The sequence below is a fragment of the Phalacrocorax aristotelis genome, chromosome 6, assembly GCF_949628215.1.
Source record: "Phalacrocorax aristotelis chromosome 6, bGulAri2.1, whole genome shotgun sequence".
In the NCBI taxonomy this organism is placed as follows: domain Eukaryota; kingdom Metazoa; phylum Chordata; class Aves; order Suliformes; family Phalacrocoracidae; genus Phalacrocorax; species Phalacrocorax aristotelis.
The window spans coordinates 17606451-17633095 of NC_134281.1; the positions used below are offsets into that span (position 1 = coordinate 17606451).

At 65.9% G+C, this 26645-nt stretch overlaps 4 protein-coding genes and 1 long non-coding RNA gene across 10 annotated transcripts; 2 read left to right on the forward strand and 3 right to left on the reverse strand.

The window, feature by feature from the left end:
* Positions 1-145: 145 nt before the first annotated feature.
* On the reverse strand, positions 146-4019 carry LOC142058660 (U3 small nucleolar RNA-interacting protein 2-like). The gene is made up of 15 exons (XM_075096235.1): positions 3920-4019; positions 3710-3792; positions 3523-3641; positions 3350-3429; positions 3193-3234; positions 2822-2948; positions 2476-2600; positions 2130-2222; positions 1929-2029; positions 1689-1823; positions 1438-1500; positions 1209-1354; positions 1020-1099; positions 825-898; positions 146-731 (listed from the first exon to the last, which is right to left on the reverse strand). Exons 1-15 carry the CDS (start codon positions 3989-3991, stop codon positions 626-628), a joined length of 1446 nt encoding a protein of 481 aa, XP_074952336.1. The 5' UTR covers positions 3992-4019; the 3' UTR covers positions 146-625.
* A 1926-nt stretch (positions 4020-5945) lies between these two features.
* On the forward strand, positions 5946-23787 carry NAA80 (N-alpha-acetyltransferase 80, NatH catalytic subunit). 3 transcript variants are annotated; one of them, XM_075096246.1, is made up of 2 exons: positions 5946-6022; positions 22995-23787. In XM_075096246.1, exon 2 carries the CDS (start codon positions 23003-23005, stop codon positions 23723-23725), a length of 723 nt encoding a protein of 240 aa, XP_074952347.1. In that variant the 5' UTR covers positions 5946-6022; positions 22995-23002; the 3' UTR covers positions 23726-23787. The 3 variants fall into 3 exon arrangements, with proteins under 3 accessions (XP_074952347.1, XP_074952346.1, XP_074952345.1); XM_075096245.1 differs by lacking the exon at positions 5946-6022 and adding an exon at positions 21187-21278; XM_075096244.1 differs by lacking the exon at positions 5946-6022 and adding an exon at positions 21872-21982.
* On the forward strand, positions 6004-26639 carry HYAL3 (hyaluronidase 3). Of its 2 annotated transcripts, XM_075096240.1 has the most exons (4): positions 6004-6022; positions 24911-25840; positions 25944-26033; positions 26191-26639. In XM_075096240.1, the coding sequence occupies exons 2-4, from the start codon at positions 24944-24946 to the stop codon at positions 26539-26541; spliced, it is 1338 nt and encodes a 445-aa protein (XP_074952341.1). In that variant the 5' UTR covers positions 6004-6022; positions 24911-24943; the 3' UTR covers positions 26542-26639. The 2 variants fall into 2 exon arrangements, with proteins under 2 accessions (XP_074952341.1, XP_074952340.1); XM_075096239.1 differs by lacking the exon at positions 6004-6022 and having other exon boundaries at positions 23951-25840.
* On the reverse strand, positions 8823-9426 carry LOC142058340 (uncharacterized). Its single transcript, XR_012660920.1, has 3 exons — positions 9304-9426; positions 9078-9215; positions 8823-8885 (listed from the first exon to the last, which is right to left on the reverse strand). It is a non-coding gene; the product is annotated as an uncharacterized LOC142058340 (long non-coding RNA).
* LOC142058661 (U3 small nucleolar RNA-interacting protein 2-like) lies at positions 14958-18613 on the reverse strand. 3 transcript variants are annotated; one of them, XM_075096238.1, is made up of 15 exons: positions 18575-18613; positions 18297-18379; positions 18116-18234; positions 17943-18022; positions 17786-17827; positions 17415-17541; positions 17069-17193; positions 16723-16815; positions 16522-16622; positions 16282-16416; positions 16031-16093; positions 15802-15947; positions 15583-15662; positions 15388-15461; positions 14958-15294 (listed from the first exon to the last, which is right to left on the reverse strand). In XM_075096238.1, exons 1-15 carry the CDS (start codon positions 18581-18583, stop codon positions 15189-15191), a joined length of 1383 nt encoding a protein of 460 aa, XP_074952339.1. In that variant the 5' UTR covers positions 18584-18613; the 3' UTR covers positions 14958-15188. The 3 variants fall into 3 exon arrangements, with proteins under 3 accessions (XP_074952339.1, XP_074952338.1, XP_074952337.1); XM_075096237.1 differs by having other exon boundaries at positions 18512-18604; XM_075096236.1 differs by having other exon boundaries at positions 18297-18600.
* Positions 26640-26645: the final 6 nt, after the last annotated feature.

The window sequence follows — 26645 nt, forward strand, 5'->3', positions numbered from 1 at the left end:
GGGCGGGGGGGGCCGGGGTGGGACGGGGCTCCTCGCTCCCCTCCCCGGGGCACAGGGCCCCGCCGCGCGCATACTGGTTGCCACGCGCCTGGAGGGTTCCACCTGCTGGCACCGGGCGGGGGGGGCGGGGTGGGACGGGGCTCCTCGCTCCCCTCCCCGGGGCACAGGGCCCCGCCGCGCCGTAGGAGCCGAGGTGGGGCCCCCGGGCCCGGCGGGGCCAGCGCCGAGGTGGGTGGGCAGACAGGTCGGTGCCAGGGGACGGGCAGGAGGAGGCAGGGGGGCAGGCCAGGGCGGCAGGAGCCGTGGGGCATTAGACATGGTAATTTAGGTGAATAAAGTGGATTTGGTTTGGTTTGGGTTTTGTGTTGTTCTTTTTTTTTATTATTTTTTATTTAAAACAGAGTCCTCCAGAGCTCGGGTCTAGCCAAAGCTGAGGGAGGAGGGAAGACCCACACAGAGGGCAGAGCCGCAGCATGACATGGGTGCCAGCCAGGTCAGGGGGCCACGCTCCATCCCCCGCTCCGGCGCTGCCGGCCCCAGGAGGGTGGTTGCACGAAGGACATGGGGCGCAGCACCAGGGACAAGGGTTTCATGACCCAGGTGCAGCGGCTCCGGGGCCAGCGGGCTAGGAGCTGTCAGGGACATGGGAGCTGGGGGCTGTAGCCCTCCGCTTCAGGGGGATGATGCAGATGCTGTTTTTGGCTTCTTTGATTCTCCACCACCGGCCAAGCCTGCAGATGAGAGAGATGGGGGTCACCCTCCACCGAGCCCTCAAGGCAGTGGAGGCTGTGCCCCCAGCCAGCGCTGGGGAAGGGGGACGGTACCGGTGCTCCTGCCCGAGGCCGGCCACCAGGAAGTCACCGGCTGCCGAGAACTCGAGGCTGTTGACAAAACCCACCTGGAGGGGACAGGGCAGGGTGAGAGGCTCACGCAGCCTCCTCCTGCTGCCCAGGGAGGGGAGAACCCGCCGAGAGACACCCCCAGCCCAGCTCCAGCATCCCCAACCTCCTGACCCATACCAACGGGATAGCCCAGAGGGGCTCCAGCTTCCGAAATCCCTCACTGCACTTCCAGAGCTTCACATTAGCACTGTGGGAGCCTAGGGTAGAGAGAGGAGACTGCCATGCACCCCAACCTGGGGCAGGGGCAGGGGCAGGGCAGACCCCCTGCACCCCCAAACCCTTGCTCCAAAGCAGCTGGCCCCACACCTGTAGCCAGGAGGTCACTGTTGCGCAGGGCAGCCACCGCTGAGATCCAGTACGGCTGCTGCACACCCTGGGCGTCCTGCATGCCGTGCGCCTGCCGGGCCAGCGCCAGCGGCTTCTTCTTCGCCAGCCCCCACAGGGCTACAGACCTACCAGGGAGGGGAGGCATGAGGGGGTTGCAGGAGGGGGCTTTGCCTACCTACCCCAGGCACTGTCGCGGCCCCGTGCTCACCCGTCATCGGCACCCGACACCATGTGCTCCTCGTTGATGAGCTGGATACAATCAATGGAGCCCCTACAAAGAGAAGGGGCAACTACCATCAGTTACAAGCGTGCTTTGGGATTCTGCTTAGGAGACAAGGGCTCACCGGGACATCAGTGTCTCCAGTATGCCAGCAGGCTTCTGGTGGTGCTTGGCACCCTCACACCACTGCCCCAGCCAGACCCACCTGCCCACAGCCCCCTCTCCCGCCCCAGACCTACTGGTGCCCATAAAACACGAGCTGTGACTCCTCGGGGATCTTCCAGAGACGCACGGTGCCGTCCCGTCCCCCCGCCGTCACACAGCACTCACGGCTCAGGCTGTCCAGCCCCGTGATGACATCCTGGTGCCCGAACCTGGAGGGGAGGTGGCAAAGAGCTGCGGCAGGCACAGCCCCCCGCCACATTTCCTCCCCCAGGTGAGGGAGGCTCAGTGGGGTGTGTGTTTCCCCAGGCCCTTACAGGGTCTCCATGTCTGCGTTCTCCGCCACGTTCCAGACCTTGACGCAGCGGTCATGGGAGGCACTGTACAGCTGGTGCGTGCCCTTCCGGAAGGACAGGCCCTGCGGACGGACAGCCGGACATAGGGGGAGTGGTGAGGGGCACCGGGGAGGACAGTGCTGCCTGGCCCTGCAGGCGTCGCAGCCAATGCCCCCGACTCACCGAGACGGCATCGCGGTGCCCAGTGAAGATGTGCAGGCGCTTGCAGGTGGCGGTGTCCCAGACCATGATCAGCTTGTTCCTGTCTCCCGTAGCCTGGCAGAACACAGGGGATACCCAAGACCTGCCCCACGAGGACCCACCACACATCCCAGCCTATGCTCCCACCCCATGTGCTTTGGGGGGTCCCAGGGACGCCTTCTTGGCTCCAGCGGAGGTAGGGGCTGCTTGAAGCCAGCAAAGTACACCTGGGCACGAGATACCGCTCTCTGCAGGACCCCAGGAGGAGATGCACTCCCCACCAGCACCCCTCCGCCACACGTGGCAGCACCAGCCCCCTCTCCCGTACCAGGTACTTGCCATCCGATGAGATGGCCATGCAGAGGACGTGGGATGCATGCCCCATGTGCCGCTCCTCGGTGCCCTTCTTCCCCCCAGGCACCACGCACAGCCTCTTCCCGCTCTCCACCTCCCCTACGGGAAAGGCATCGCCATCACGCCCTGGGAACCTCCCAACATATTGGAAAGCACCAACAAGCCTCCCACAGAGCCCAAAACGATGCACGTGCACATCCCCGGAAGGGGCAGGGGCCCAGCCACCTCCACAGGCACCCACGCTCCTGCTGCTGCAGGGTCCCTCCCTGCAGGGTTCAGGCTGGGGGAACAGCCAGTCGCGGCCCCAAGGGAACACTTGCATTTGATGAGGGAGCCGTCCTTGGAAGCCGAAAAGATGAACCTGTCATCTGGAGAGATGACCAGGCAGGTGACGGGCAGCTGGTGCCCCCGCAGCACTCGAATGCTGGCTGGATCTGGAGGCTGCACCTGCAGGGAGAGCGGGATGTGAGCTGGGCCTCCCTCGGTCCCTTCCCCCGGCATGGGAGTACCCAAGCACAGCACCCTCCCTCCTCCAGGGCACCAGCCCCCGGCACCCTGGGCAGAAGGAGGGCCCTGGTCCCGGAGCCAGCACCGTAACTCGGGGTGCCGGCCCTGGCTGTGCCCGAGTGCCCCCCAAAGCCGGCACTTAGAGCCTGGCAGCCCCCCGGCGCCCCCAGCGCTGGGCACTTACGTCTTTGGCGACCAGGCGCTGCAGCCGACCCTTCTGCTCCAGCTGGGCAAGAAGCAGGAGGCTCAGTGGAGGCGGCCCCGGCCCCGCGGGAGCAGGGCAGAGCCCGCCGCCGCCGCCGCTGCCGGGACTGGGGGGACGCGCCCGCCCCGCTGCTCACCACGTCCTCCTTCAGCCGGTCGCCGATGAGATCCGCCGGATGCGTCTCCTCCTCCTCCTCTGCCGCCGCCCGCTCCTCCTCTGTGGCGGACGCGGGGCGTGAGGGCCGGGCTCAGCACCGAGGGCTGCACGCCCCTCTGCCCCACCGGGGTACCGGCACCGGGCGGCACTCACCGTGCTGGCGGAGCTCCTCCAGGTACAGCTTGGCCAGGCGCAGCTTCTTCTCCTGCGGCGTCTCCTCCACCTCCTCCTCTACCGCCGCCTCCCGCCGCCGCCGCCGTCCCAACGACGGGCTGCGGGGACAGGCGTGAGCACCGGCACCGGCACCGGCACCGGCTTCCCCCCGCGGCGCGGCTTGTACCTCTCCGGCTCGGAGTCGCTGGACACCTCCTCGTCGACGGGCCGGACGGCCGCCGCCCGCGACCTCCTCTCGGCGCCCAGGACCTGAGGAACGAACCGGGGTGACCCCAGGGACGGAATCGGACGGGACGGGACACGGACACCGACCAGAGCGACCTCGCAGGGACAGTCACTCCGCAGCCCCCTCCGCCCCGCCCGGCCCGGCCCTCACCGCCGCCCGCGGCCGCCGCCATCCCGCCACCCCGCGTGGGGCTTTGGCCCTACAGCTGCCCGCCGCCGCCATGCTGCCGCTCCACGTGCTGCCCGCCCCGCCGGCTGCAGGGGCGCGCCCCGCGCCTATTGGCTGCAGCTGACTAGGTCCCCCTCCCGCCGCGCCTGCGGCCCCGCCCCCGCTTCCTATCGGCGGGCCGCGCTGTCACTCGAGTAGTGACGACTCCGCCGCGCCCCCCGGTGCTGCTGGGCCTGCCCCCTCGGCGACACGGCCCGCCCCCTGGTGCTGACAGCCACGCCCCCTCAGCGGCTTGCCCCGCCCCCGGTGCTGCTGGCCCCGGCCTCTCGGCGCAACGACACGCCCCCTGGTGCTGCCTGGCTTCTGGTCCCGTAGCACGGCCTTTGCGGGCTCCCAAGGACCCCGGCCTTGGCTGTCGCCGGGGGTAGTGGTGGGACGGCCTGTCCCGGCGATGCTCTAAAGCGCTAAAACCGGCTTTTGTTCGGAAGCTTTATTTTGCGCCTTTAGTGTCTTGTCTCTGGCACCTGGGGAGGCGTGGAAGGGCAGCGGGAGCACCCTTCGGCTGCTCCAAGTTAGGCAACAGGCTCGCTTCCTCAAGGATAAGCAGCCAAAGAGTGTCACCACGCGTACCCAGAGCATCCTGGAAGGGCTGCTGACTGCTGGCGGGTGGTCTCCCTTTTGGAGATTGCTCAAAGGCGACGGCTCCCCAGAGGGCTTGGTTTCGCTTAGTGACCTCTTACCATTCCTCTTGGGACTTCCAACGTCCCTGGGTGGGAACGGGCGCAGGGCCGGTGGGGATGGGTGGCATGGGCAGGAGGCAGAGCTGCCCTTCCTGCTGGGGACACGGAGGGGACAAAGCTGCCAGAGTCAGAGCGTTGGTGGCTTTGTAGCTCCCGCACTCGGCCACGTCGGCCCCAGGCAGCGCAGGCTCCTCAGACGGTGGGAGGCAGAAAAAGTGATTCACCCTGGCGTGGCCCTGGGGTTGGGAGGGAAGGCTTCAGCCTCAACTTCATCCTCGGCTCTGGCTCCGGCTCCGGCTCCGGCTTCTCCTTCCCTCTGTTTTGCAGCCCAGCCCAGCCCAGCAGCTGGTGCTTCGTGGCAAAGACAAAGCGTGTGGGCAGGTGATGCCCTGCACCACGGGAAAAAGCGGCTGTCCTGCTGCTCTCCAGAGGACGCCAGCTCCTCTGGGGCTGAGGTCTCTTCTCTCCTGTTAGACTTTGGGAAGAGGAGATACCCCAAGCTGCAGAGCACCCTAGGGCTGGGGCTGCTGCTTTGTCTCCGCCTGAGCAGAGTCCTTGCTGGGGGCCGAGTGCCACCTCGTCCATGCCCTCAGCAGCCGGAAGCTCAGCCGTTGCAGGTTAAACCTCGACTCAGCCTTCCTCAAGCTGAGGATGAGGAGCGCCTGTGTTGCCAGGGAGGAGACCAGGAGACTCGTGTCTCTCCCTGCATCTTGAAGGACTGCGGGGACAAAGCAGCAGAGGTGAGGTGACAGCCCTGTGTCCCCTCCAGGCAGGGCACGTTGTGCCCCGTGATTCCAGGGCCAGGAGGGAGCCGGGGGGCGGGAGGCTCAGCTGGGTGCTGCCGGTCAGGAATGTGCCCCTCCAGAAACAGCCCCCTCCCCGGAGACACGCACACGCTGGGAGTAGAGCCCCCCTCTCCCAGGGGGGAGCTCCGTGCCGGGGTCCTTCCTCCTCCCCACTGCCCTCACTCACCCTCTCTGATGTACTGCAACTCCTCGTGCCCATCCACCTGCCGTCCGATGAGCCCTGAGGGGATGCAGCCCGTTGGGGACCCTGCTGCCTGTTGGGGACCCCACTGCCCATTGGAGAACCCTCCACCCAGCCCACCTGGCCAGCACAGCTCCCCGGGGAGGGCTGACCCTGGGCTGCAGCATCGGGGAGGGGATGGATGAGCCTCCTGCCAGCCCCGCCTGCACAGCCAGGGGTGGGACGGGCAGAAGGAGTGCCCACAGGTCCTGCGCTGGGCCACAGGGACCCTGGGAGAAGGAGGGAGGGACCATGGGGCTCGTGGCTCACCAATGAACCTGACAGCTTCCCGCCGCAGGGGCTCCTGCGGGCTCCGCAGGTAGGACTGGCTCTGGCGCAGGTATTCCTTGGCCCTGCTCCTGTTCCTGGCCAGCTGGAGGGAGGAGAAGGGTGCACGGTTGGCGCAGAGCTGCCCCCCAATCGGGCCCTCCCCCCTCGCCCAGGGCCACCCTCCTTCCCCCCAGCAGGACATTCCCAGCTCCCTGCCGTGTGGCATCGGGGTTCGGAGGGAGCAGAGGGCTCCCCAGGGACACTGGGGTGCCGTCCTGCTGGCAGGGTGCCCTTTGGGACTCCGGGGGAGAGGACAGCCTGGGGCAGAGCCTGCTCCAGGAGGGTGCGTACCGCCATGGGGGCACAGGCCTCCCCGTCCCCCATGCTGGGCATGGGGCAGGGCTCACCCAGGGCGCAACCTGGGGGCGCTGGGGCTGTGCGTACCAGGCACTCGCTGATCCTCCATGCCTGCACGGTCTCGCCCAGCTGGGCCAGCTGCCGCCACTTCAGGAACTGTCCAGCACTGCTGAGGGTTTCCTGGGAGGCCTGGTGAGTAGCAGAGATGCCACCACCACCGCCAGGGACACAAGACCCTGTGTCCCCCCTCTTTGGAGGGCTCAGAGCCTGCCCTGCCCGTGCAGGGAAGACGCACCAGCTGGGGACTGATGCTGCCACCGGGTTCAGCACCCTGGGGGAATATAAGGGCAGCCACCCTCTCTGGGTGGAAGCCTGTCAGGCTCTAGTGTTTTGGCCTTGGTGACCCCAGGCTGCTGCAGAGCCACAGCGCCGTCTCTGGGGCTGCAGGGACTCACGCTAGGGGTTGTGCGGAGGGAGCTGGGTGGGAAAGGGACCTAATTCCCCATCCACCCGGGGAGCAGGAGGAGAAAGGCAGCAGCGGGCAGGGAGGTGGGCTGTGCCTGGTGCTAGGGACCCAGCGAGCTAGACCTCATGGCGACACACTTTTAAAGGGTCCAGCACCGCCCTGCCCAAAGAACAGGTCAGGTTGGGAGTACCACCTTGGCCACATTCTTGTCCTCGTCGTGCAGGTGAAAGAGCAGTGGCAGCAGGCTGCCCCACACCACCTCCTTCATCTTCTTCTTTTTGGCATCCACCACAACCCCCATTGTGTTTCGGAAGAGCCAGATGGAGAGCTCCCGCACAGTGCTCGACTCCTGGTGCAGGAGAGGAAGAGGACCTCAGTCTCAAGCCTATGGCAAGCAAGGGGCCCAAAACAGCTGCAGGCAGCCCTGCTCCAAAAGGGAGCAAGCTGTGGCATAGAGAAGGTCTGCCCAGGGAGGCTAGGGTCCCTGGGGCTGGGGGTTGGAGAAGGAGACCCTGCGGAGGGCTGGAGGATGCTGCCAGGGCAGGGTGTGCATCGGTGGGGCTCAGCACGTCTGCCAACGTCCTGCAATCCTCGTCTCTGCCACGACAGGGAGGCTGAGCCAGGGTGGGTCCCCGTGGGGGTTTGGGACACAGCACAGAGCTGCCAAGGGCAGCGATGGGGTCTGGGGGCTGCGGGGCAAAGCATCCCCCTGCAGAGCACGGGAGGCATGAATGGAGGTGCCTGTTGAGAGGGGCACGGGTCTCTCCCCCAGCCTTACGTCGCTGAAGAGCGGCTGGAGCTTCTCAGCCAGCGCCAGGGCAGTCAGGCTGAGCGTCTTCCCCTCCAGCAGCCGGAGCAGGTTGCTGAGCAGGGACAGGGCGATGGCGCTGGCATCACTGTCAGCACCCTGCAGCTGCTCCGTGACATACGGCAGCAGGACGAGGGTTTTCCTTGCCTGTTGGAGACACACCATCTCCTTTTTGTAAAGGAGCGACCTACCAGAGGGGTGAAAACCCTCTCCGCGCAGACTGGCCTCCCACTAGCTTCTCAGCAGGCAGTGCAGGTCACAAGGGCAAGGTCCTGGCAGACAGGGCTTACCGCCATGGCCGTGAGAAGAGCAGGGCGCAGAGGGTGAGGACAGACAGCTCTGGCTCCTTGCCAGCCCCTTGGCTACCCCCTTCTCCACCAGACCCCCTGGGTAGGCTGGTGGGCAACTGGCGCTGCCTGGAAAGCTGCCCGAGCTGCCAGCAGCCCCTGCCGCAGCTGCTGCGTTTCACCCCGGGGCTCAGCACCCCACGGTCAGGCTCTGCAGACCCCACGCTCGGGCTGGTCACTCTGCCACCAGCACCCCTGCCAGGACGTGCTGGCAGCAGAAGCCCCTTCCCCTCGGCACTACTGCCTCTCTCCTTGCACGGCACAGTCATGGGGCAGAGGGCAGGGCAGGCAGGAGAGCTGGCAGCAGCCGGCACGGCTCCCTGTGCCCAGAAAAGCCCGAGCCACCACGTTACCCGTCACCCACTGCTCCACCCTGGGCTGCTGTCCCGGCTGTCCCTGCTGCCCCCTACTCACCGTGTCGGGCCTCTCACTGAGCCTGAGGAGGCCCCTGAGCACCAGGCTGGGCATCCCCAGGCACTGGCTCTGCAGATACATGGGGAAGATTTCCAGGGCACGGTCCAGCTCTTCACTGAGGCTGGTGCAGCCCAACATCTGAAACACGCACAGCGGGAGCTGGTGAGGTGTGGTGCTGCCTCCAACCACTACCTCAGGGCAAGGATGCTGGGTCACGACCAAGCCCAGGCACAGGCAGCAGGGACTGTGGAGAAGCCCCGTGCCCCACACTCCACCACACTGGTTGCTCGCCTGCTCCTCCACGGCGACAACCAGAGCCCATCTGCTGCCCCAGCTCCCCCCACAGCAGCTGGCATGGGAGAGCTGAGCATCGGAGAGAGCTTGGAACAGTGCCGTCAGGCTCACCTCAACGAGGAAGGCCATGGCGATCATCCCCCAGGTGGGCTCCTCCACACTGAGGAGTTCTGCCAGATGGCAGAAGATGGTGGAGAGCAGGGGTCTTGGGGTCTTCATCATCTCCCTGGCAGGGGGAAGGAGGCACCATCAGGCCTGAGCCAGGCAGACACATATCTTTGGGGTTTGCACCACTCTGGGCATCACCCACCTGCAGCGCTTTCTTTGAGCAACGGGAGCCCTCTGCCACCTGTGCCCCCAAGGGAGGGGGTGACATGGGGTGATGGTCCCCGAGGAGCAAGGGAGAAGGGCCTCTCACCTGGCCACAATGCGGACTCCCATGAGGTGGGTCTGGCTGCTGAGCAGGGCATCCCAGCCACCCTGCGCCTCAATGGCCAGCGCCTGGCTCTCAAAGCCCATGCTGCAGAGCAGCACTCTCATGGACTGCACCACAGACCTGCACAAAGAGAAATGCTCAGCTCCCACTGGCACCCCTGCCTTGGCTCCAGGTAGCTGGCAGGGATGAGAGGACAGGGATGGAGCACCTGATGGGACCGAGCAGATCCTCTTGGTGCTCCCTCCAAAAGATGTGCACCTCCTGCACCGTCAACTCCGTGGTGAATGACACTTGGAAAAGCAGTGCCAGGAAAAGCTGGGGGAAAATCGCCTCCACCTCCCGCAGGCAGATGCGCTGCAGGAGGATCTCGCTTACCGTCCTGGCTGCCTGCAGAAGACAGCTAGACACTGAGATGTCCCTACGCCCCTGGGGACGTCAAGGCTTGGGATGGGCAGGGAAGGAGAGTGGAGGCCCTGGACAGCCGAGAGCAGCCCCAGAGGTCAGTGAAGCCTCATCCAGTAACTCACAGCCAGGGAGAGGACGCGGGGGTTGTCCCCAGTAGAGGTGGAGGTCTTGCACGGCGACTGGTTCATCAGCCTGCTGAGCAGCTCCTGCAGCACCTTCTCCGCAACCTGGGGCTTGGAGAGTGTCACCTTCCACATGCGCATCGCAACACTGCGGGGACCCGGGGCTCTGTCAGCAGGGACACCCCGGAGGATGGCCAGGCTGAAGTCCCTCGGGAGGGTCTTAGGGCCCCTCTCCCAGAGTGAGAGGACCCCCAAAGGCTGGTGGGCCCCGTACCAGGTACATGTTGGGGAGCACTGCAACAGGCTGGCCACCACCATGCTGGGCTGTTTGTGCATCAGCACCAGCAGGGCCCTCTCCAGGCTGTTGAGGGCTACCACCGCCCTGATGAAGGGCAGGTTACTGTAGATGGCCCACACGATGTTCAGCACCTGGACGACAGACACAGAAGGGAGTGGGGGTGTCAGCGGGGTGAGCGCAGCTGTTTACCCAGCTCCCACTGGGAGCCGCTTTGCATTCCTGCTGCAGTACGCTGGCTTGAGATGGCATCAGTGCTGGTCAGCCACAGGGCCCAGGGAGGAACGATCCTCTGGTGGGCCCGAGTGTTGGCTGTGCCACCCACGGGCTACTCACCTGTCCCATCGGGAAGGCAGGGTCTGCCACAAGGACTTCCACCATGTGGGCAGCCACCCTGATGCTGTAGGCGCTTGGGGCTCTCAAGCTCTTGATGGCCATGAGGATGATGTCTACCTGGTCAGAGGGCTGGAGGTGGTACTTGAACATCTGTGCGATGAAGGAGAGGAGGGGAGGTTTGTCACCTAGAGCATCACACAGAGCATCTTGGTTGTGCAGTGAGAGTGGGATGCAGAGCTGCGCTGGGGAGGAGACCGATGGTGGGGGTCAGGGTTCTGTGGGGAAGCGGAGCTTGCTGCGGGCTTTTGCCTAGCCTCCGCTCAGGAACAGCGTGAGCCCACATCATCCCCACGCATCAGGTGTCCCTTCACTCATGCTGACCACCCCAGGCAGGAGCCGAAGGCACTTCTTACCGAAAAGATTTCGTTAGCGCTGCTTTTTTGCGAGATCTGCCCGTCCTCCCAGAGCTGCAGCTGCCCTGTGTCATGCAGCCAGGGCCACCTGCCTGGGGAGGACGAAAACCAGGGTGCTCAGAGAGAGGGTGCAGAGCTGGAGGTGCAGTCTGAGAGCTTTAGGCAGAAAAGTCACTAGTAAAGAAAGAGGGCACCCAGGCAGGTCTGGGGAGGAGATACCCAGGGAGGGTCTGGGGCTATTGCGAACAGGGGCAAGGGGAAATGGCTCTTTAGACTGCAGGCAGGCAGGCTGGATCAGGCTTTCTCTCACCAAGGAGAGTGGTCCCTGGCTGCCCGTGCCTGGGGGCACCCAGCCCATCACAGCTGCTCTTACTTCTCTGCTGCAGGATGAAGGCATGCAGGTGACGGAGAGCTTTTGCAGCTTCGCGGCGGGTCGCCTTGTCCTTACAGGTGCAGCAGAGGGTGAGGTGCCCAACCAGCCTCCCCAGCATCACAAACCGATGTGTCTTGGAGCACTGATGCCTGAGGACTACAGCTTGTGCGAAGCAGGGGCAGACCTGGAGGAAGAGAGGCAGTGTGGGTATGAGGTGAGCCTAGGCACAAGGTGAGCCCCAGCTGCTCCCAGAGCAGCCAGGCAGCAGCCCAGCGCAGGGGAGGGCTGCTGGACCCAGGTTCCTGCCTTGGGAGAGAGCACGGACAAGGACAGGGGCAGGGCAAAGACCCCTGCTCCTGACTTCCTGCTGACTGGGTGCCCAGCTTCCCTGGGAGGTGCTGGGGCTCAGGAGCATAGCGATGGGGGTCTGGGGCTGCCCAGACTGGGAGCTCGGTACCTGCAGCAGGGGTTCGGTGGCGATGAAGTTGGCCAGCCTGGCAATCCGTGCCACAGCCCTCTCCTGCACTGCTGCCAGCTCGGAATCGGTGAAGGGCAGCAGGAGCTTGGAGGAGAAAAGCTGCTGATCTGCCAGGGAGGTGGCATGGCACAGCACGGCATGGCCAGGCTTGCGCCGGGGCAGGGCCTGGGCCCAGGGCACGTGCCCTTCTTGCCCCTCGAAGCAACCTGCTGCAGCCAGGCAGGCCACCGCATCCCACTCCTGCTGCTGCCTCTGCTGCCTTCCACTCACTCGCTCCCCACCCAAAAAAAGGTCCCTCCACCCCCCACCCAAGGAACCCAAGACTTTGGGGTGACCACCTCCCTGGGGACCTGTGGTGGAGGCTCTAGGATGTGGCCCGGGGGAAAGTCCCAGGGCTGGGCTCCCCTTGCCAGACAGGCAGATCCATCTGTGAGGGAGTGTTGGGCAGGACGAACAGCAGGCAGGGCTGCAGGAGCGGGGTGGGCTGGGGCAGGAGCAAAAGGAGCTCTGGCAGCAGCCAGGAGGCAGGGGGCTGGTGGGGAGGCAGCGCAGGGAAGGAGGAACATCTTTGTCCCCCTCCTTGCACCAGGCACTGATTGGGGAGGGGCGGGGCACCACTCAAGCCATGGGTCAATGCTTGTGGGGACCCTGTGCCAAGGCCAGACCTGCAAGATGTTCTGCAGCTCCAGGATGCTGAGGGCACCGGCGCTGCTTACCAGCACCTGCAGCATGCTGTCCATCGTGGCCAGGGTCTGTGAGGGGGACAGAGTCTTGGGGCAGCCCTAGAAGCCTGGGTGGGGTGGGGGGTGGGCGTGGCTGCACCCTGCGGTGCCCAGGAAGGGGCCTCGGGGTGGGGGAGCTCCCCATGGCTCACCCCGTGGCATACCTCGGAGTAGAGAGAAGCCTCAGGGCCCTGGGTGTCCTGTGGAGGGAGGTGGAAGATGCTGCAGAAGCAGATGTGGAGGAGTCTGCTGCTCATCTCCTGCAGAAGCAGCCCCGCCTTGCTGTGGGGACAGAGAGGTGCTCTTCAGACACAGCAAGGAGGAGACAGACCCCAGGGTTGGAGACCTGGGCTGATCCCCATGACACTGACACTTGCATTTGGAGGGAAAAGCCTATGGCACCCCTTGCCCTGCTGTCTGCCTCCCTCTTGGACCCAGGACTGGGGGTGGCCCCTGCCTGGGAGAGGTGCCGTTAGGGCTGCCCAGCAGTGGGGAGGCCAAGCTGGGGGCTGCGGCAAGTACCTCATGGAGGCGATGGTCAGCATGGCTTGCCGCCACACCACAGTACCCAGGTGGTCAGTGGGCTCCTCTTGCAGCAGCACCTGTGCAGCACAGCAGGGTGGGATGGATCGGGATGGGGCAGTCTCCCTTGCCCATCAAAAGCCTGCGGGGCTGGCAGAGCCCAGGTGCCACCATCCCAGCACTCCCTCCCCACCCAGTGGTCCCAAGCCCCATGGTGGGAAGGGCTGTGCCCATCACAGAACCACAGGCTGGCCGAGAGACCTGCAAACATCATTGGGTCCAAGCCCCAGCTCCAGCCAGGCCACGCAGCTGGCTTTCAAGCATCTCCAGGGATGGAGACCCAGAGCAGTGCTCACATGCACCCCACTGCCCGGCTGAGCCCTCTCCTGCCCCCAGGGCTCTGCCCACTGCCCCTGCCTCACCTCGATGGCCTCCACCACCTCCAGCAAACAGAAGTAAAGCATGTCCCATGTTGTGGAGCCCGCGCTGCTGGTGCTACAGATGGTGTAGATGGAGGCCAGAAACTTCAGCTTCTCCTCCTCTTGCTGCCAGCCAGGGAGGGGACAGGCGGCCAGAGAGCGTCAGGGGGGTGAGACAGGTTGGGGGGGAGGGGGGCAGCACAGCCCCCAGCACCTTGCGAGCGTGGGATGGGGGCAGAAAGACTGGTCAGGAGACATGGGCGCAGCCTCATAGAATTGGCCTTGGATACCTTTGGTCTGCTCCTGAGGAAGGCTCGGATGATGTCCAGGTTATCCTCGTTCTGCCCGGGCAGAGCCAAGGTGGAGCAGCACGGATCTGGCCGAGAGAAGGCAGGCAGGGCTGGGGGGCGAGCAGGGGACAAAAAGCCAAGCCCTCTGCCCAGCTCCCAGGGATGTCACCAGTCCTGGCTCAAGGCTGGGACACAGGTGTCCCCTGTGAGCCCCAGGGGCGAGGGCGCAATGCTGGAGGGCAGCACGGGGAGGGGGGTCTGGCGTGCCCAGGTGAGGGACAGGCTACCACCGGCTGGCAGGGAGGATCCCTGTCCCGGGGTGCCGTGACAGGGCTGGCTCCCTGGCCACTGTGCCATGGGAGCCCCGATGCCAGCCTGGCTGGGCAACGCGAGCGCGGGACCGGGCAGGGACGGGCAGGCAGCCCCCTGCCCGCAGCGCCTGCACACTCACCCGCCTGCAGTGGCTGGACCTTGCACATCTCGCTTGGCTTTGGCCCGGAGTGGGGAGCCAGGGCAGCTACACCCTCCTTCTCCCCCCAGGCCTGCCTGGGCCTGCTAGGGGGTCTCCCTGCCATCCTGCGGAGGAAAGGGGTGAGGGGGACCCTGTGCCCCACAGGGCTGCCCTGCCAGGGGCAGTGGGGCAGAGGTGGCCATGCTTGGGGGGCTCTTTGCTCTCACCCTGTCCTAACACCGTCCTCCCAGACACTGGGGGGGACAGCACTGGGTGATCCAGGGTGTCACAAAGTGCCCCAATAGCACTCCCCCGGGGGGCACCCCCAGAGTGCCCCCTTCCCCTCTTCCCCAGGACCCCTCCTTGCCTCGGGGGGGGGGGTGTGAGACTGACTCCCTCTTCCTCCTCCTGCTACGGGGCTGGGGTTTACCTGTAGCAGGGCACCCCCCTTGTCGCAGGGACCCCTCTGTACCCTGTCCCCTTGCTCCCAGGGGCTGGTGCCGCCCAACCTGTAGCTGGGCTAAGCTGGGCTGCAGCCCCCAGCCCCTCGGGCACGCTGAGACTCTTTTCTCTTCCACACACGAGGCCCGGGACAAGGCCCGCGGGGCTCCCCTCGCTCGAAGGCTGCTGGGCACTCGGAGGGGCCGGACGCCCTCCCGTGCGCTCAGCCGCAGGGACGCACAACTGCGGGGGGCGGCCGCGTTCCCCGCTTACTAGTTGCCACGCGCCTGGAGGGTTCCACCTGCTGGCACCGGGCGGGGGGGGCCGGGGTGGGACGGGGCTCCTCGCTCCCCTCCCCGGGGCACAGGGCCCCGCCGCGCCGTAGGAGCCGAGGTGGGGCCCCCGGGCCCGGCGGGGCCAGCGCCGAGGTGGGTGGGCAGACAGGTCGGTGCCAGGGGACGGGCAGGAGGAGGCAGGGGGGCAGGCCAGGGCGGCAGGAGCCGTGGGGCATTAGACATGGTAATTTAGGTGAATAAAGTGGATTTGGTTTGGTTTGGGTTTTGTGTTGTTCTTTTTTTTTTATTATTTTTTATTTAAAACAGAGTCCTCCAGAGCTCGGGTCTGGCCAAAGCTGAGGGAAGAGGACAGACCCTCACAGAGGGCAGAGCCGCAGCAAGATATGGGTGCCAGCAGGGTCAGGGGGCCACGTGCCATCCCCCGCTCCGGCGCTGCCGGCCCCAGGAGGGTGGTTGCACGAAGGACATGGGGCGCAGCACCAGGGACAAGGGTTTCATGACCCAGGTGCAGCGGCTCCGGGGCCAGCGGGCTAGGAGCTGTCAGGGACATGGGAGCTGGGGGCTGTAGCCCTCCGCTTCAGGGGGATGATGCAGATGCTGTTTTTGGCTTCTTTGATTCTCCACCACCGGCCAAGCCTGCAGATGAGAGAGATGGGGGTCACCCTCCACCGAGCCCTCGAGGCAGTGGAGGCTGTGCCCCCAGCCAGCGCTGGGGAAGGGGGACGGTACCGGTGCTCCTGCCCGAGGCCGGCCACCAGGAAGTCACCGGCTGCCGAGAACTCGAGGCTGTTGACAAAACCCACCTGGAGGGGACAGGGCAGGGTGAGAGGCTCGCGCAGCCTCCTCCTGCTGCCCAGGGAGGGGAGAACCCGCCGAGAGACACCCCCAGCCCAGCTCCAGCATCCCCAACCTCCTGACCCATACCAACGGGATAGCCCAGAGGGGCTCCAGCTTCCGAAATCCCTCACTGCACTTCCAGAGCTTCACACTAGCACTGTGGGAGCCTAGGGTAGAGAGAGGAGACTGCCATGCACCCCAACCTGGGGCAGGGGCAGGGGCAGGGGCAGGGGCAGGGGCAGGGGCAGGGGCAGGACAGACCCCCTGCACCCCCAAACCCTTGCTCCAAAGCAGCTGGCCCCACACCTGTAGCCAGGAGGTCACTGTTGCGCAGGGCAGCCACCGCTGAGATCCAGTACGGCTGCTGCACGCCCTGGGCGTCCTGCATGCCGTGCGCCTGCCGGGCCAGCGCCAGCGGCTTCTTCTTCGCCAGCCCCCACAGGGCTACAGACCTACCAGGGAGGGGAGGCATGAGGGGGTTGCAGGAGGGGGCTTTGCCTACCTACCCCAGGCACTGTCGCGGCCCCGTGCTCACCCGTCATCGGCACCCGACACCATGTGCTCCTCGTTGATGAGCTGGATACAATCAATGGAGCCCCTACAAAGAGAAGGGGCAACTACCATCAGTTACAAGCGTGCTTTGGGATTCTGCTTAGGAGACAAGGGCTCACCGGGACATCAGTGTCTCCAGTATGCCAGCAGGCTTCTGGTGGTGCTTGGCACCCTCACACCACTGCCCCAGCCAGACCCACCTGCCCACAGCCCCCTCTCCCGCCCCAGACCTACTGGTGCCCATAAAACACGAGCTGTGACTCCTCGGGGATCTTCCAGAGCCGCACGGTGCCGTCCCGTCCCCCCGCCGTCACACAGCACTCACGGCTCAGGCTGTCCAGCCCCGTGATGACATCCTGGTGCCCGAACCTGGAGGGGAGGTGGCAAAGAGCTGCGGCAGGCACAGCCCCCCGCCACATTTCCTCCCCCAGGTGAGGGAGGCTCAGTGGGGTGTGTGTTTCCCCAGGCCCTTACAGAGTCTCCATGTATGCGTTCTCCGCCACGTTCCAGACCTTGACGCAGCGGTCATGGGAGGCACTGTACAGCTGGTGCGTGCCCTTCCGGAAGGACAGGCCCTGCGGACGGACAGCCGGACATAGGGGGAGTGGTGAGGGGCACCGGGGAGGACAGTGCTGCCTGGCCCTGCAGGCGTCGCAGCCAATGCCCCCGACTCACCGAGACGGCATCGCGGTGCCCAGTGAAGATGTGCAGGCGCTTGCAGGTGGCGGTGTCCCAGACCATGATCAGCTTGTTCCTGTCTCCCGTAGCCTGGCAGAACACAGGGGATACCCAAGACCTGCCCCACGAGGACCCACCACACATCCCAGCCTATGCTCCCACCCCATGTGCTTTGGGGGGTCCCAGGGACGCCTTCTTGGCTCCAGCGGAGGTAGGGGCTGCTTGAAGCCAGCAAAGTACACCTGGGCACGAGATACCGCTCTCTGCAGGACCCCAGGAGGAGATGCACTCCCCACCAGCACCCCTCCGCCACACGTGGCAGCACCAGCCCCCTCTCCCGTACCAGGTACTTGCCATCCGATGAGATGGCCATGCAGAGGACGTGGGATGCGTGCCCCATGTGCCGCTCCTCGGTGCCCTTCTTCCCCCCAGGCACCACGCACAGCCTCTTCCCGCTCTCCACCTCCCCTACGGGAAAGGCATCGCCATCACGCCCTGGGAACCTCCCAACATATTGGAAAGCACCAACAAGCCTCCCACAGAGCCCAAAACGATGCACGTGCACATCCCCGGAAGGGGCAGGGGCCCAGCCACCTCCACAGGCACCCACGCTCCTGCTGCTGCAGGGTCCCTCCCTGCAGGGTTCAGGCTGGGGGAACAGCCAGTCGCGGCCCCAAGGGAACACTTGCATTTGATGAGGGAGCCGTCCTTGGAAGCCGAAAAGATGAACCTGTCATCTGGAGAGATGACCAGGCAGGTGACGGGCAGCTGGTGCCCCCGCAGCACTCGAATGCTGGCTGGATCTGGAGGCTGCACCTGCAGGGAGAGCGGGATGTGAGCTGGGCCTCCCTCGGTCCCTTCCCCCGGCATGGGAGTACCCAAGCACAGCACCCTCCCTCCTCCAGGGCACCAGCCCCCGGCACCCTGGGCAGAAGGAGGGCCCTGGTCCCGGAGCCAGCACCGTAACTCGGGGTGCCGGCCCTGGCTGTGCCCGAGTGCCCCCCAAAGCCGGCACTTAGAGCCTGGCAGCCCCCCGGCGCCCCCAGCGCTGGGCACTTACGTCTTTGGCGACCAGGCGCTGCAGCCGACCCTTCTGCTCCAGCTGGGCAAGAAGCGGGAGGCTCAGTGGAGGCGGCCCCGGCCACGCGGGAGCGGGGCAGAGCCCGCCGCCGCCGCCGCTGCCGGGACTGGGGGGACGCGCCCGCCCCGCTGCTCACCACGTCCTCCTTCAGCCGGTCGCCGATGAGATCCGCCGGATGCGTCTCCTCCTCCTCCTCTGCCGCCGCCCGCTCCTCCTCTGTGGCGGACGCGGGGCGTGAGGGCCGGGCTCAGCACCGAGGGCTGCACGCCCCTCTGCCCCACCGGGGTACCGGCACCGGGCGGCACTCACCGTGCTGGCGGAGCTCCTCCAGGTACAGCTTGGCCAGGCGCAGCTTCTTCTCCTGCGGCGTCTCCTCCACCTCCTCCTCTACCGCCGCCTCCCGCCGCCGCCGCCGTCCCAACGACGGGCTGCGGGGACAGGCGTGAGCACCGGCACCGGCACCGGCTTCCCCCCGCGGCGCGGCTTGTACCTCTCCGGCTCGGAGTCACTGGACACCTCCTCGTCGACGGGCCGGACGGCCGCCGCCCGCGACCTCCTCTCGGCGCCCAGGACCTGAGGAACGAACCGGGGTGACCCCAGGGACGGAATCGGACGGGACGGGACACGGACACCGACCAGAGCGACCTCGCAGGGGCAGTCACTCCGCAGCCCCCTCCGCCCCGCCCGGCCCGGCCCGGCCCTCACCGCCGCCCGCGGCCGCCGCCGTCCCGCCACCCCGCGTGGGGCTTTGGCCCTACAGCTGCCCACCGCCGCCATGCTGCCGCTCCACGTGCTGCCCGTCCCGCCGGCCTCAGGGGCTCGCCCCGCGCCTATTGGCTGCAGCCGACTAGGTCCCCCTCCCGCCGCGCCTGCGGCCCCGCCCCCGCTTCCTATCGGCGGGCCGCGCTGTCACTCGAGTAGTGACGACTCCGCCGCGCCCCCCGGTGCTGCTGGGCCTGCCCCCTCGGCGACACGGCCCGCCCCCTGGTGCTGACAGCCACGCCCCCTCGGCGGCTTGCCCCGCCCCCGGTGCTGCTGGCCCCGGCCTCTCGGCGCAACGACACGCCCCCTGGTGCTGCCTGGCTTCTGGTCCCGTAGCACGGCCTTTGCGGGCTCCCAAGGACCCCGGCCTTGGCTGTCGCCGGGGGTAGTGGTGGGACGGCCTGTCCCGGCGATGCTCTAAAGCGCTAAAACCGGCTTTTGTTCGGAAGCTTTATTTTGCGCATTTAGTGTCTTGTCTCTGGCACCTGGGGAGGCGTGGAAGGGCAGCGGGAGCACCCTTCGGCTGCTCCAAGTTAGGCAACAGGCTCGCTTCCTCAAGGATAAGCAGCCAAAGAGTGTCACCACGCGTACCCAGAGCATCCTGGAAGGGCTGCTGACTGCTGGCGGGTGGTCTCCCTTTTGGAGATTGCTCAAAGGCGACGGCTCCCCAGAGGGCTTGGTTTCGCTTAGTGACCTCTTACCATTCCTCTTGGGACTTCCAACGTCCCTGGGTGGGAACGGGCGCAGGGCCGGTGGGGATGGGTGGCATGGGCAGGAGGCAGAGCTGCCCTTCCTGCTGGGGACACGGAGGGGACAAAGCTGCCAGAGTCAGAGCATTGGTGGCTTTGTAGCTCCCGCACTCGGCCACGTCGGCCCCAGGCAGCGCAGGCTCCTCAGACGGTGGGAGGCAGAAAAAGTGATTCACCCTGGCGTGGCCCTGGGGACAGGAGGGAAGGCTTCAGCCTCAACTTCATCCTCGGCTCTGGCTCCGGCTCCGGCTCCGGCTTCTCCTTCCCTCTGTTTTGCAGCCCAGCCCAGCCCAGCAGCTGGTGCTTCATGGCAAAGACAAAGCGTGTGGGCAGGTGATGCCCTGCACCACGGGAAAAAGCGGCTGTCCTGCTGCTCTCCAGAGGACGCCAGCTCCTCTGGGGCTGAGGTCTCTTCTCTCCTGTTAGACTTTGGGAAGAGGAGATACCCCAAGCTGCAGAGCACCCTAGGGCTGGGGTTGCTGCTTTCTCTCTGCCTGAGCAGAGTCCTCGCTGGGTGCCGAGTGCCACCTCGTCCATGCCCTCAGCAGCCGGAAGCTCAGCCGTTGCAGGTTAAACCTCGACTCAGCCTTCCTCAAGCTGAGGATGAGGAGCGCCTGTGTTGCCAGGGAGGAGACCAGGAGACTCGTGTCTCTCCCTGCATCTTGAAGGACTGCGGGGACAAAGCAGCAGAGGTGAGGTGACAGCCCTGTGTCCCCTCCAGGCAGGGCACGTTGTGCCCCGTGATTCCAGGGCCAGGAGGGAGCCGGGGGGCGGGAGGCTCAGCTGGGTGCTGCCGGTCAGGAATGTGCCCCTCCAGAAACAGCCCCCTCCCCGGAGACACGCACACGCTGGGAGTAGAGCCCCCCTCTCCCAGGGGGGAGCTCCGTGCCGGGGTCCTTCCTCCTCCCCACTGCCCTCACTCACCCTCTCTGATGTACTGCAACTCCTCGTGCCCATCCACCTGCCGTCCGATGAGCCCTGAGGGGATGCAGCCCGTTGGGGACCCTGCTGCCTGTTGGGGACCCTGCTGCCCATTGGAGAACCCTCCACCCAGCCCACCTGGCCAGCACAGCTCCCCGGGGAGGGCTGACCCTGGGCTGCGGCATCAGGGAGGGGATGGATGAGCCTCCTGCCAGCCCCGCCTGCACAGCCAGGGGTGGGACGGGCAGAAGGAGTGCCCACAGGTCCTGCGCTGGGCCACAGGGACCCTGGGGAGAAGGAGGGAGGGACCACGGGGCTCGTGGCTCACCAATGAACCTGACAGCTTCCCGCCGCAGGGGCTCCTGTGGGCTCCGCAGGTAGGACTGGCTCTGGCGCAGGTATTCCTTGGCCCTGCTCCTGTTCCTGGCCAGCTGGAGGGAGGAGAAGGGTGCACGGTTGGCGCAGAGCTGCCCCCCAATCGGGCCCTCCCCCCTCGCCCAGGGCCACCCTCCTTCCCCCCAGCAGGACATTCCCAGCTCCCTGCCGTGTGGCATCGGGGTTCGGAGGGAGCAGAGGGCTCCCCAGGGACGCCGGGGTGCCGTCCTGCTGGCAGGGTGCCCTTTGGGACTCCGGGGGAGAGGACAGCCTGGGGCAGAGCCTGCTCCAGGAGGGTGCGTACCGCCATGGGGGCACAGGCCTCCCCGTCCCCCATGCTGGGCATGGGGCAGGGCTCACCCAGGGCGGAACCTGGGGGCGCTGGGGCTGTGCGTACCAGGCACTCGCTGATCCTCCATGCCTGCACGGTCTCGCCCAGCTGGGCCAGCTGCCGCCACTTCAGGAACTGTCCAGCACTGCTGAGGGCGGCGGGAGCCGGCGGGACTGAGGCTCAGCCGCCCGACGCAACGCTCTTTCGCACGTGGGGGTGGCGTGTTGATGAGACCTCCCGTCGTTAGGGGGCGCGCTTCGTGCCCCGTGATTTGGCGGCGCGGCGGCGGAAGTGAGCTGTGGATGATGGCGGCGGCGGCGGGGCTGGCAGATTGGTACGAGCGGTATGGGGCTCGGGGGAGAGGGAGGGGGGAAGGAGAGGGGTGTCCGGTCAGTGATGGGATCAGTGATTAGGTCAGTGAAGGGTCAGTGATGGGTGGGTTGATGGGGTCGGTGATGGGTCACTGATGCGGACCATGAGGGGTCAGCTATGGTCAGTGAAGGGGTGAGCAATAGGGTCAATCATGTGGTCAATGATGGGGTCAGCAATGGGGTCGATGATGGATCAGCGATGGGGTCAGAGATGGTGTCAGTGGTGTGGTGGGGTCCACGTGTTCAGGTGGTGCAGCCGTCGGGGAAGGGCAGTGATCAGCTGGGTGGTGTCGTTCTGGTTTGTGCACCATGTGTGGGTGCTGTGTGGTTTGTAGTGATGGGGGTTGCAGGCAGAGTGGGGTGTCCTGTGCAGGGCTGCAGTTTGTGTTGGGTGCTGCGTGCAGGGCTGGTGCTGTGTTCAGCAGCCGGGCAGGGCAGTGTGCAGTGTCCTGTGAGGGGGTGCAGTGAAAGGTGGGTGTCCTGTGCAGGGGTGCAGTCTGGTTTGGGTGCCATGGGGGTGAGGGGTGGCCTGTGTGGCCCTGGACAGACGTGTCATTCACGCTGGGGAAGCAGAATCAGGGACTGCGGTTGGCCATGACCTTGGGCTGCTTCCTGCTGCTCTGCCACGCAGGCACTGAGGGCGCGGGAACCGGCAGAAGCAGGCAGGGTGAGTGAGAGCAGGGTGAGCAGGGGCAGGATGAGCTGCAGGCAGGGTGAGTGCAGGGAGGGTGGGCAGCCCTGTACCCCTGGCAGGAGCTGGAGAGGGGCAGGCGTGGGGGTGGAACGTGGCGCTGGGGTGGGTGAAGCTGGCAGGGTGCAGGGCAGCATGGTGGGGGGAGGTCTTCCCCTGCACTCAGGGCTCCCCCTGAGTGGAGAGGGATGCTGGCAGGGTCCCAGCATGGGTTTGCTGGGGGGATGGAAAGGAAAGGATCACCTGCCTGGGGGTGCCAGTGGGGCCTTGGGGTGCTGCTTGGCCTCCAAAGTGGGGATTGTGCGGGCTGGGCTGGGAGCCAGGGGTCTTAGAGCTGGGGGTTGTCTTTGGGGGACATCCTGAGGGTGCGGGGGGCAGGGCTGGGCCCTCCCCACCCCCCACAGGGAGAAGTGGGGCAGTTTGCTCAACCCCAACTGATAAGCCAGCACAGCAGTTCCTCCTGCCTGCTGCCTGTGGCTTCTCCTTTGCAAGGGGAACGGCTGCTGGGCCAGGAAAGGGTTCCCTGCTGCTCACTGGTTGTGCCAGAAGCCCTTGGAGGCCAGCAGGGCCCTCTGGAGCATCTCACTGGAGTGGAATGGCTGGGGTCTGCTCAGCTCCATGATGCTGCAACCCTCTTTTGCCAGCCAGGGACACGTGTGTGATGAGCTTGCTGGTCTTAGGCAGGTGCCTAGGTGGCAGGAGCTGGCAGCAGGGCTGGGCAGGGGCAGGGCCAGCCCTATGCCTTCTGCCCCTGCCCCTCCGCTGGCTTGGCAGTGCCAGACTTACCCACAGGTCTCATGGCATGGTGCCTGGAGCCAGCGCCATGTTGCTGTCGTTTGACCTCAGACCTGCCACTAACTCCCACAAACCCATCCAGCTGCACCGCTGGGGAGCTGTTCCTGCACCAGGGCCGGTGCTGGGCTGGGGGACACACACGTGGTCTGTCCCCTGCTGCCTCTGAGCTGTGGCCTGCTTGGTCTCCTGTCAGTGAGAAGAATGGGTTCTGTGTCAGAGGAGCTCAGCCTGGTCCCCCTGCACCAGAAGCCGGAGCTGCTGGAGGCCTGCGCCGAGCTGCTGGGCGAGGAGTGGGGGAAGAGCCGGGCATCGCGGCTCCACACGCTCCAGCGCTCCTCGGATTCCTTCCCTGCCTGCCTGCTGCTGCTGCGGAGCCAGGGCCCTGCTGAGGCCTCTGCTGCCCGGGAGGGTCCCTGCCAGCTCGTGGGCCACATCCGGCTCTCCCGCGTGGCCGGCCGTCCCCGCGACCTCTTTGTGGAGAGCGTGGTGGTGGCCCGGGCACTGCGGGGCCAGGGCTATGGGCGGCAGCTGATGGAGGCCACTGAGCGGTGGGCTCGGGATCGGGGCTTCAGCTGTCTGCACCTCACCACCCACGACAAGCAACATTTCTATGCCCACCTGGGCTTTGTCCTGGGCAAGCCAGTGCAGAGCGTTGCCTTCCTGAGCCCCGCCATACCTGCTGAGGTGCTGCAGCTCTTCTCAGCTTCTGCTGGTGCTGCCACCACTACCATCACCAGGCCAAGGGTGCCCTCTGCCCCCCCACCCCTCCTCCCACCCTCTGCCGCTCCCCCCCCACCCCCACCCCCCCCGACCGTGGTCTGGGCAAGGGGAGTCCTGGCCAAGAGCAGCCAGGAGAGCCTCCTGGAGACCCCCCACCGTGATGCCAAAGGGCTGCCCATCTTCTGGATGAAGAAGGACATCTGAGGGTCTGGGGCCCCAAGCCTGTGATTAAAAGAGAGTGCGAGCAGGGGCCGCCTGTCCTGGCACTGCCTGACTGCCTGCCATTCTTCAGGGCTGGCACCAGCTCCCCCAGCTGCCCCACTTTGCCCTGGCCCCATTGCCAGGGTGAGGTGGTCCCCACGCCCTGCCCTGTCTGAGCACACGGGCTCTGCTCCTGCCTGGCCCACGGCTTGCCTGGCCAGAGCCCTGGTACCACTGGTGCAGTAGGGAGCCAGGCCCACCCCATGCTCTGGGGTTGGGACTGGTCCCAGGAGTGCCACCCAGTCCCACCAGTGTCTCCTCCACCCAGGGGACTCGCTGTGGGGCAGCTGGGACTGATGGTGCACTGTGGCTGCCACTCTCCCTGCTTAGCAGCCTGGGGAAACTGAAGTACATGATAGCTGGAGAGACGCCGGGGGAACAGGGCAGGGCAGCACAGGCTGCAGGGTCCCCTGCCTTGCACCACAAGGAGGGCAGGCAGCCAGGCCCGCCCCGAGGCAGACAGTGGTGGTAAGGGCTGGAGGCACCATAGCAGGAGCAGGAAGGTCAGGGAGAGCAGCTGGGCTCTGCGCCAGGGGATTAGCACTGTCCTTGCTGTGTCATGTGGCCCCCAAGCTCACCCCCTGCCTAATCCCCTCACCCCCAGCAGCTGGCCAGCACTGGGCGGGGGCACCTGGCACTCTCTGGCCCCTGCCCAGGCTGAGGGGGGACAGAGATGACCCTCTGGCTCCACCACACCTCTTGGTGGGGCTCAGCCCCTGAGCATGGTACCTGGCCTGGCTTGGCGCTGTATTGAAATGGGGAAGAGGGGGTTGCAGTACCCCTGCTATGGGCAGCACTAGGAGCTGGCAGGGAAACTGAGTCACTGGGGTTGGCGGCTTGCAGTGCCACTCCAGAGCTGTGCCACGGCTGCAGTACTAAAGGCACTCTGGGCACCAGGCTGCAGCAGGCAGAGGTGCCTGCTGGCAGTAGTAAGGCAGGAGGTGTCTGAAAGCCCGAAGTTTCTTCAGTCCCATGGGACTTTGGGGCAGGCAGCTTGTGCCTGTGGGGCAGCCCAGTCCCTGTGGCTGATCCCAGCCCACCACATGCCAGGGCAACAGTAGCACTGGCAAGGCTGGGGTGCCCGCTGTGCCCCGCTGCCTCACCCCTGCTACTCTCCTCTCCCTGCAGGGTGCTGGCCCTGCGGGCAGCTGGTGACACAGGATGGTGCTGGCACTGGTGCTGTGGGCCTGCCTGGTGCTGGGCGCAGCTGGCAGGGAGCACCTGGCACCAGACCCCCTGGTGGATGACCAGCCCTTCGCTGTGGTGTGGAACGTCCCTGCTGGCCACTGCCAGCGCCACTTCGGCGTGGGGCTGCCCCTCAGTGACTATGGTATCGTGGAGAACCAGGATGGCCACTTTGCTGGTCAGAACATCACCATCTTCTATAAGAACAAGTTTGGACTGTACCCCTACGTATCACGGCAGGGCATCCCCCGCAATGGGGGCATTCCCCAGCGGGTCCCACTTGATGCCCACCTTGCCAGGGCAGCCAGGGACATCCGCTTCCTCCTGCAACCTGCTTTCCGCGGCCTGGCTGTGGTGGACTGGGAGGAGTGGAGGCCCCTCTGGGCGCAAAACTGGGGGGCCAAGCGGATATACCAGGCAGCCTCAGAGCATTGGGTGCAGGTCCAGCATGGCCTCCTGCCAGCACGGCGGCGTCACCAGCTGGCCCGCCAGGAGTTTGAGCAGGCAGCGCAGGCTCTAATGGAGGAGACGCTTCTGCTGGGCCAGACCCTGCGCCCAGGGGGACTCTGGGGTTTCTACCGCTTTCCTGACTGCCTCAATGGCAACTGGGCCAAGGAGGCCAACTACACTGGGCAGTGTCGGCTGGCAGAGGTGCAGCGCAACAACCAGCTAGGCTGGCTCTGGGCTGCCTCGGCTGCCCTGTACCCCAGCATCTACCTGCCACCGGCAATACCACCTGCCCTGCGCCGCCGCTACGTGCACCACCGGCTGCGTGAGGCCTTGCGTGTGGCTGCCTTTGGGGCCAATGGCCTCCTGCCTGTGGTTGCCTACGCCCGCCTCTCCTTCCGCCACTCATCCCGATTCCTGGAGCCAGTAAGTGCCATGGGGCCACAGTGGCAGGCAACCAGGCATATCGCTGGGTGCCAGGACATACCCTGTGTCCCCCAGCTCAGTCATGTCTCTCTCTCCCTGGCAGGCTGACCTAGTGCACACCATTGGGGAGAGCGCAGCACTGGGTGTAGCTGGACTTGTCCTCTGGGGAGACATGTCATACTCCCGCTCAGCTGTGAGTACAGCCCCTCACCACTCACTCACCAGAGCCCTGGTGGACAGCAGGAGGTGGCATGGGCATGGAACAGCCACGTCCCCTGTGCCCAACAGGGAGGGTTGGCCAGAGGGACTCCAGTGCCAGGGCAGTTTCTCACTGGTGCTCACCCCTGCAGGAGAGCTGTGCCAGCCTGCGCCACTACCTTGTGTCCACCCTGGGTCCCTACGTGGCCAACGTGACAGCAGCAGCCCGGGAGTGTAGCTACAGGCAGTGCCATGGGCATGGGCGCTGTGTGCGCCAGCAGCCCCATGACCTGGACAGCCTCCTGCACCTTGGCCCTGGTACCAGCCCGCTGGCCTCTTTCCGCTGCCACTGCTACCGCGGCTGGGCTGGCAAGAGCTGTGCCCAGCGGGTCCAGCCCAGCTCTGCTACTTTCTGCCTGGCACCCACCCACACTCACGATGTCTACGGGCACAACGACCTCCCACCCCCTGACACCTGCCTGCCGCAGGGCACGTGGGGCTAGTGACCAGGGCTGGGGACCGTTGCAGTCTCCTACCCCAGCAGCACTGCTGCCTGGCACTTCCTATGGTCTTGCTAACTTAAATAAATGCTCCTGGCACAGCTGTC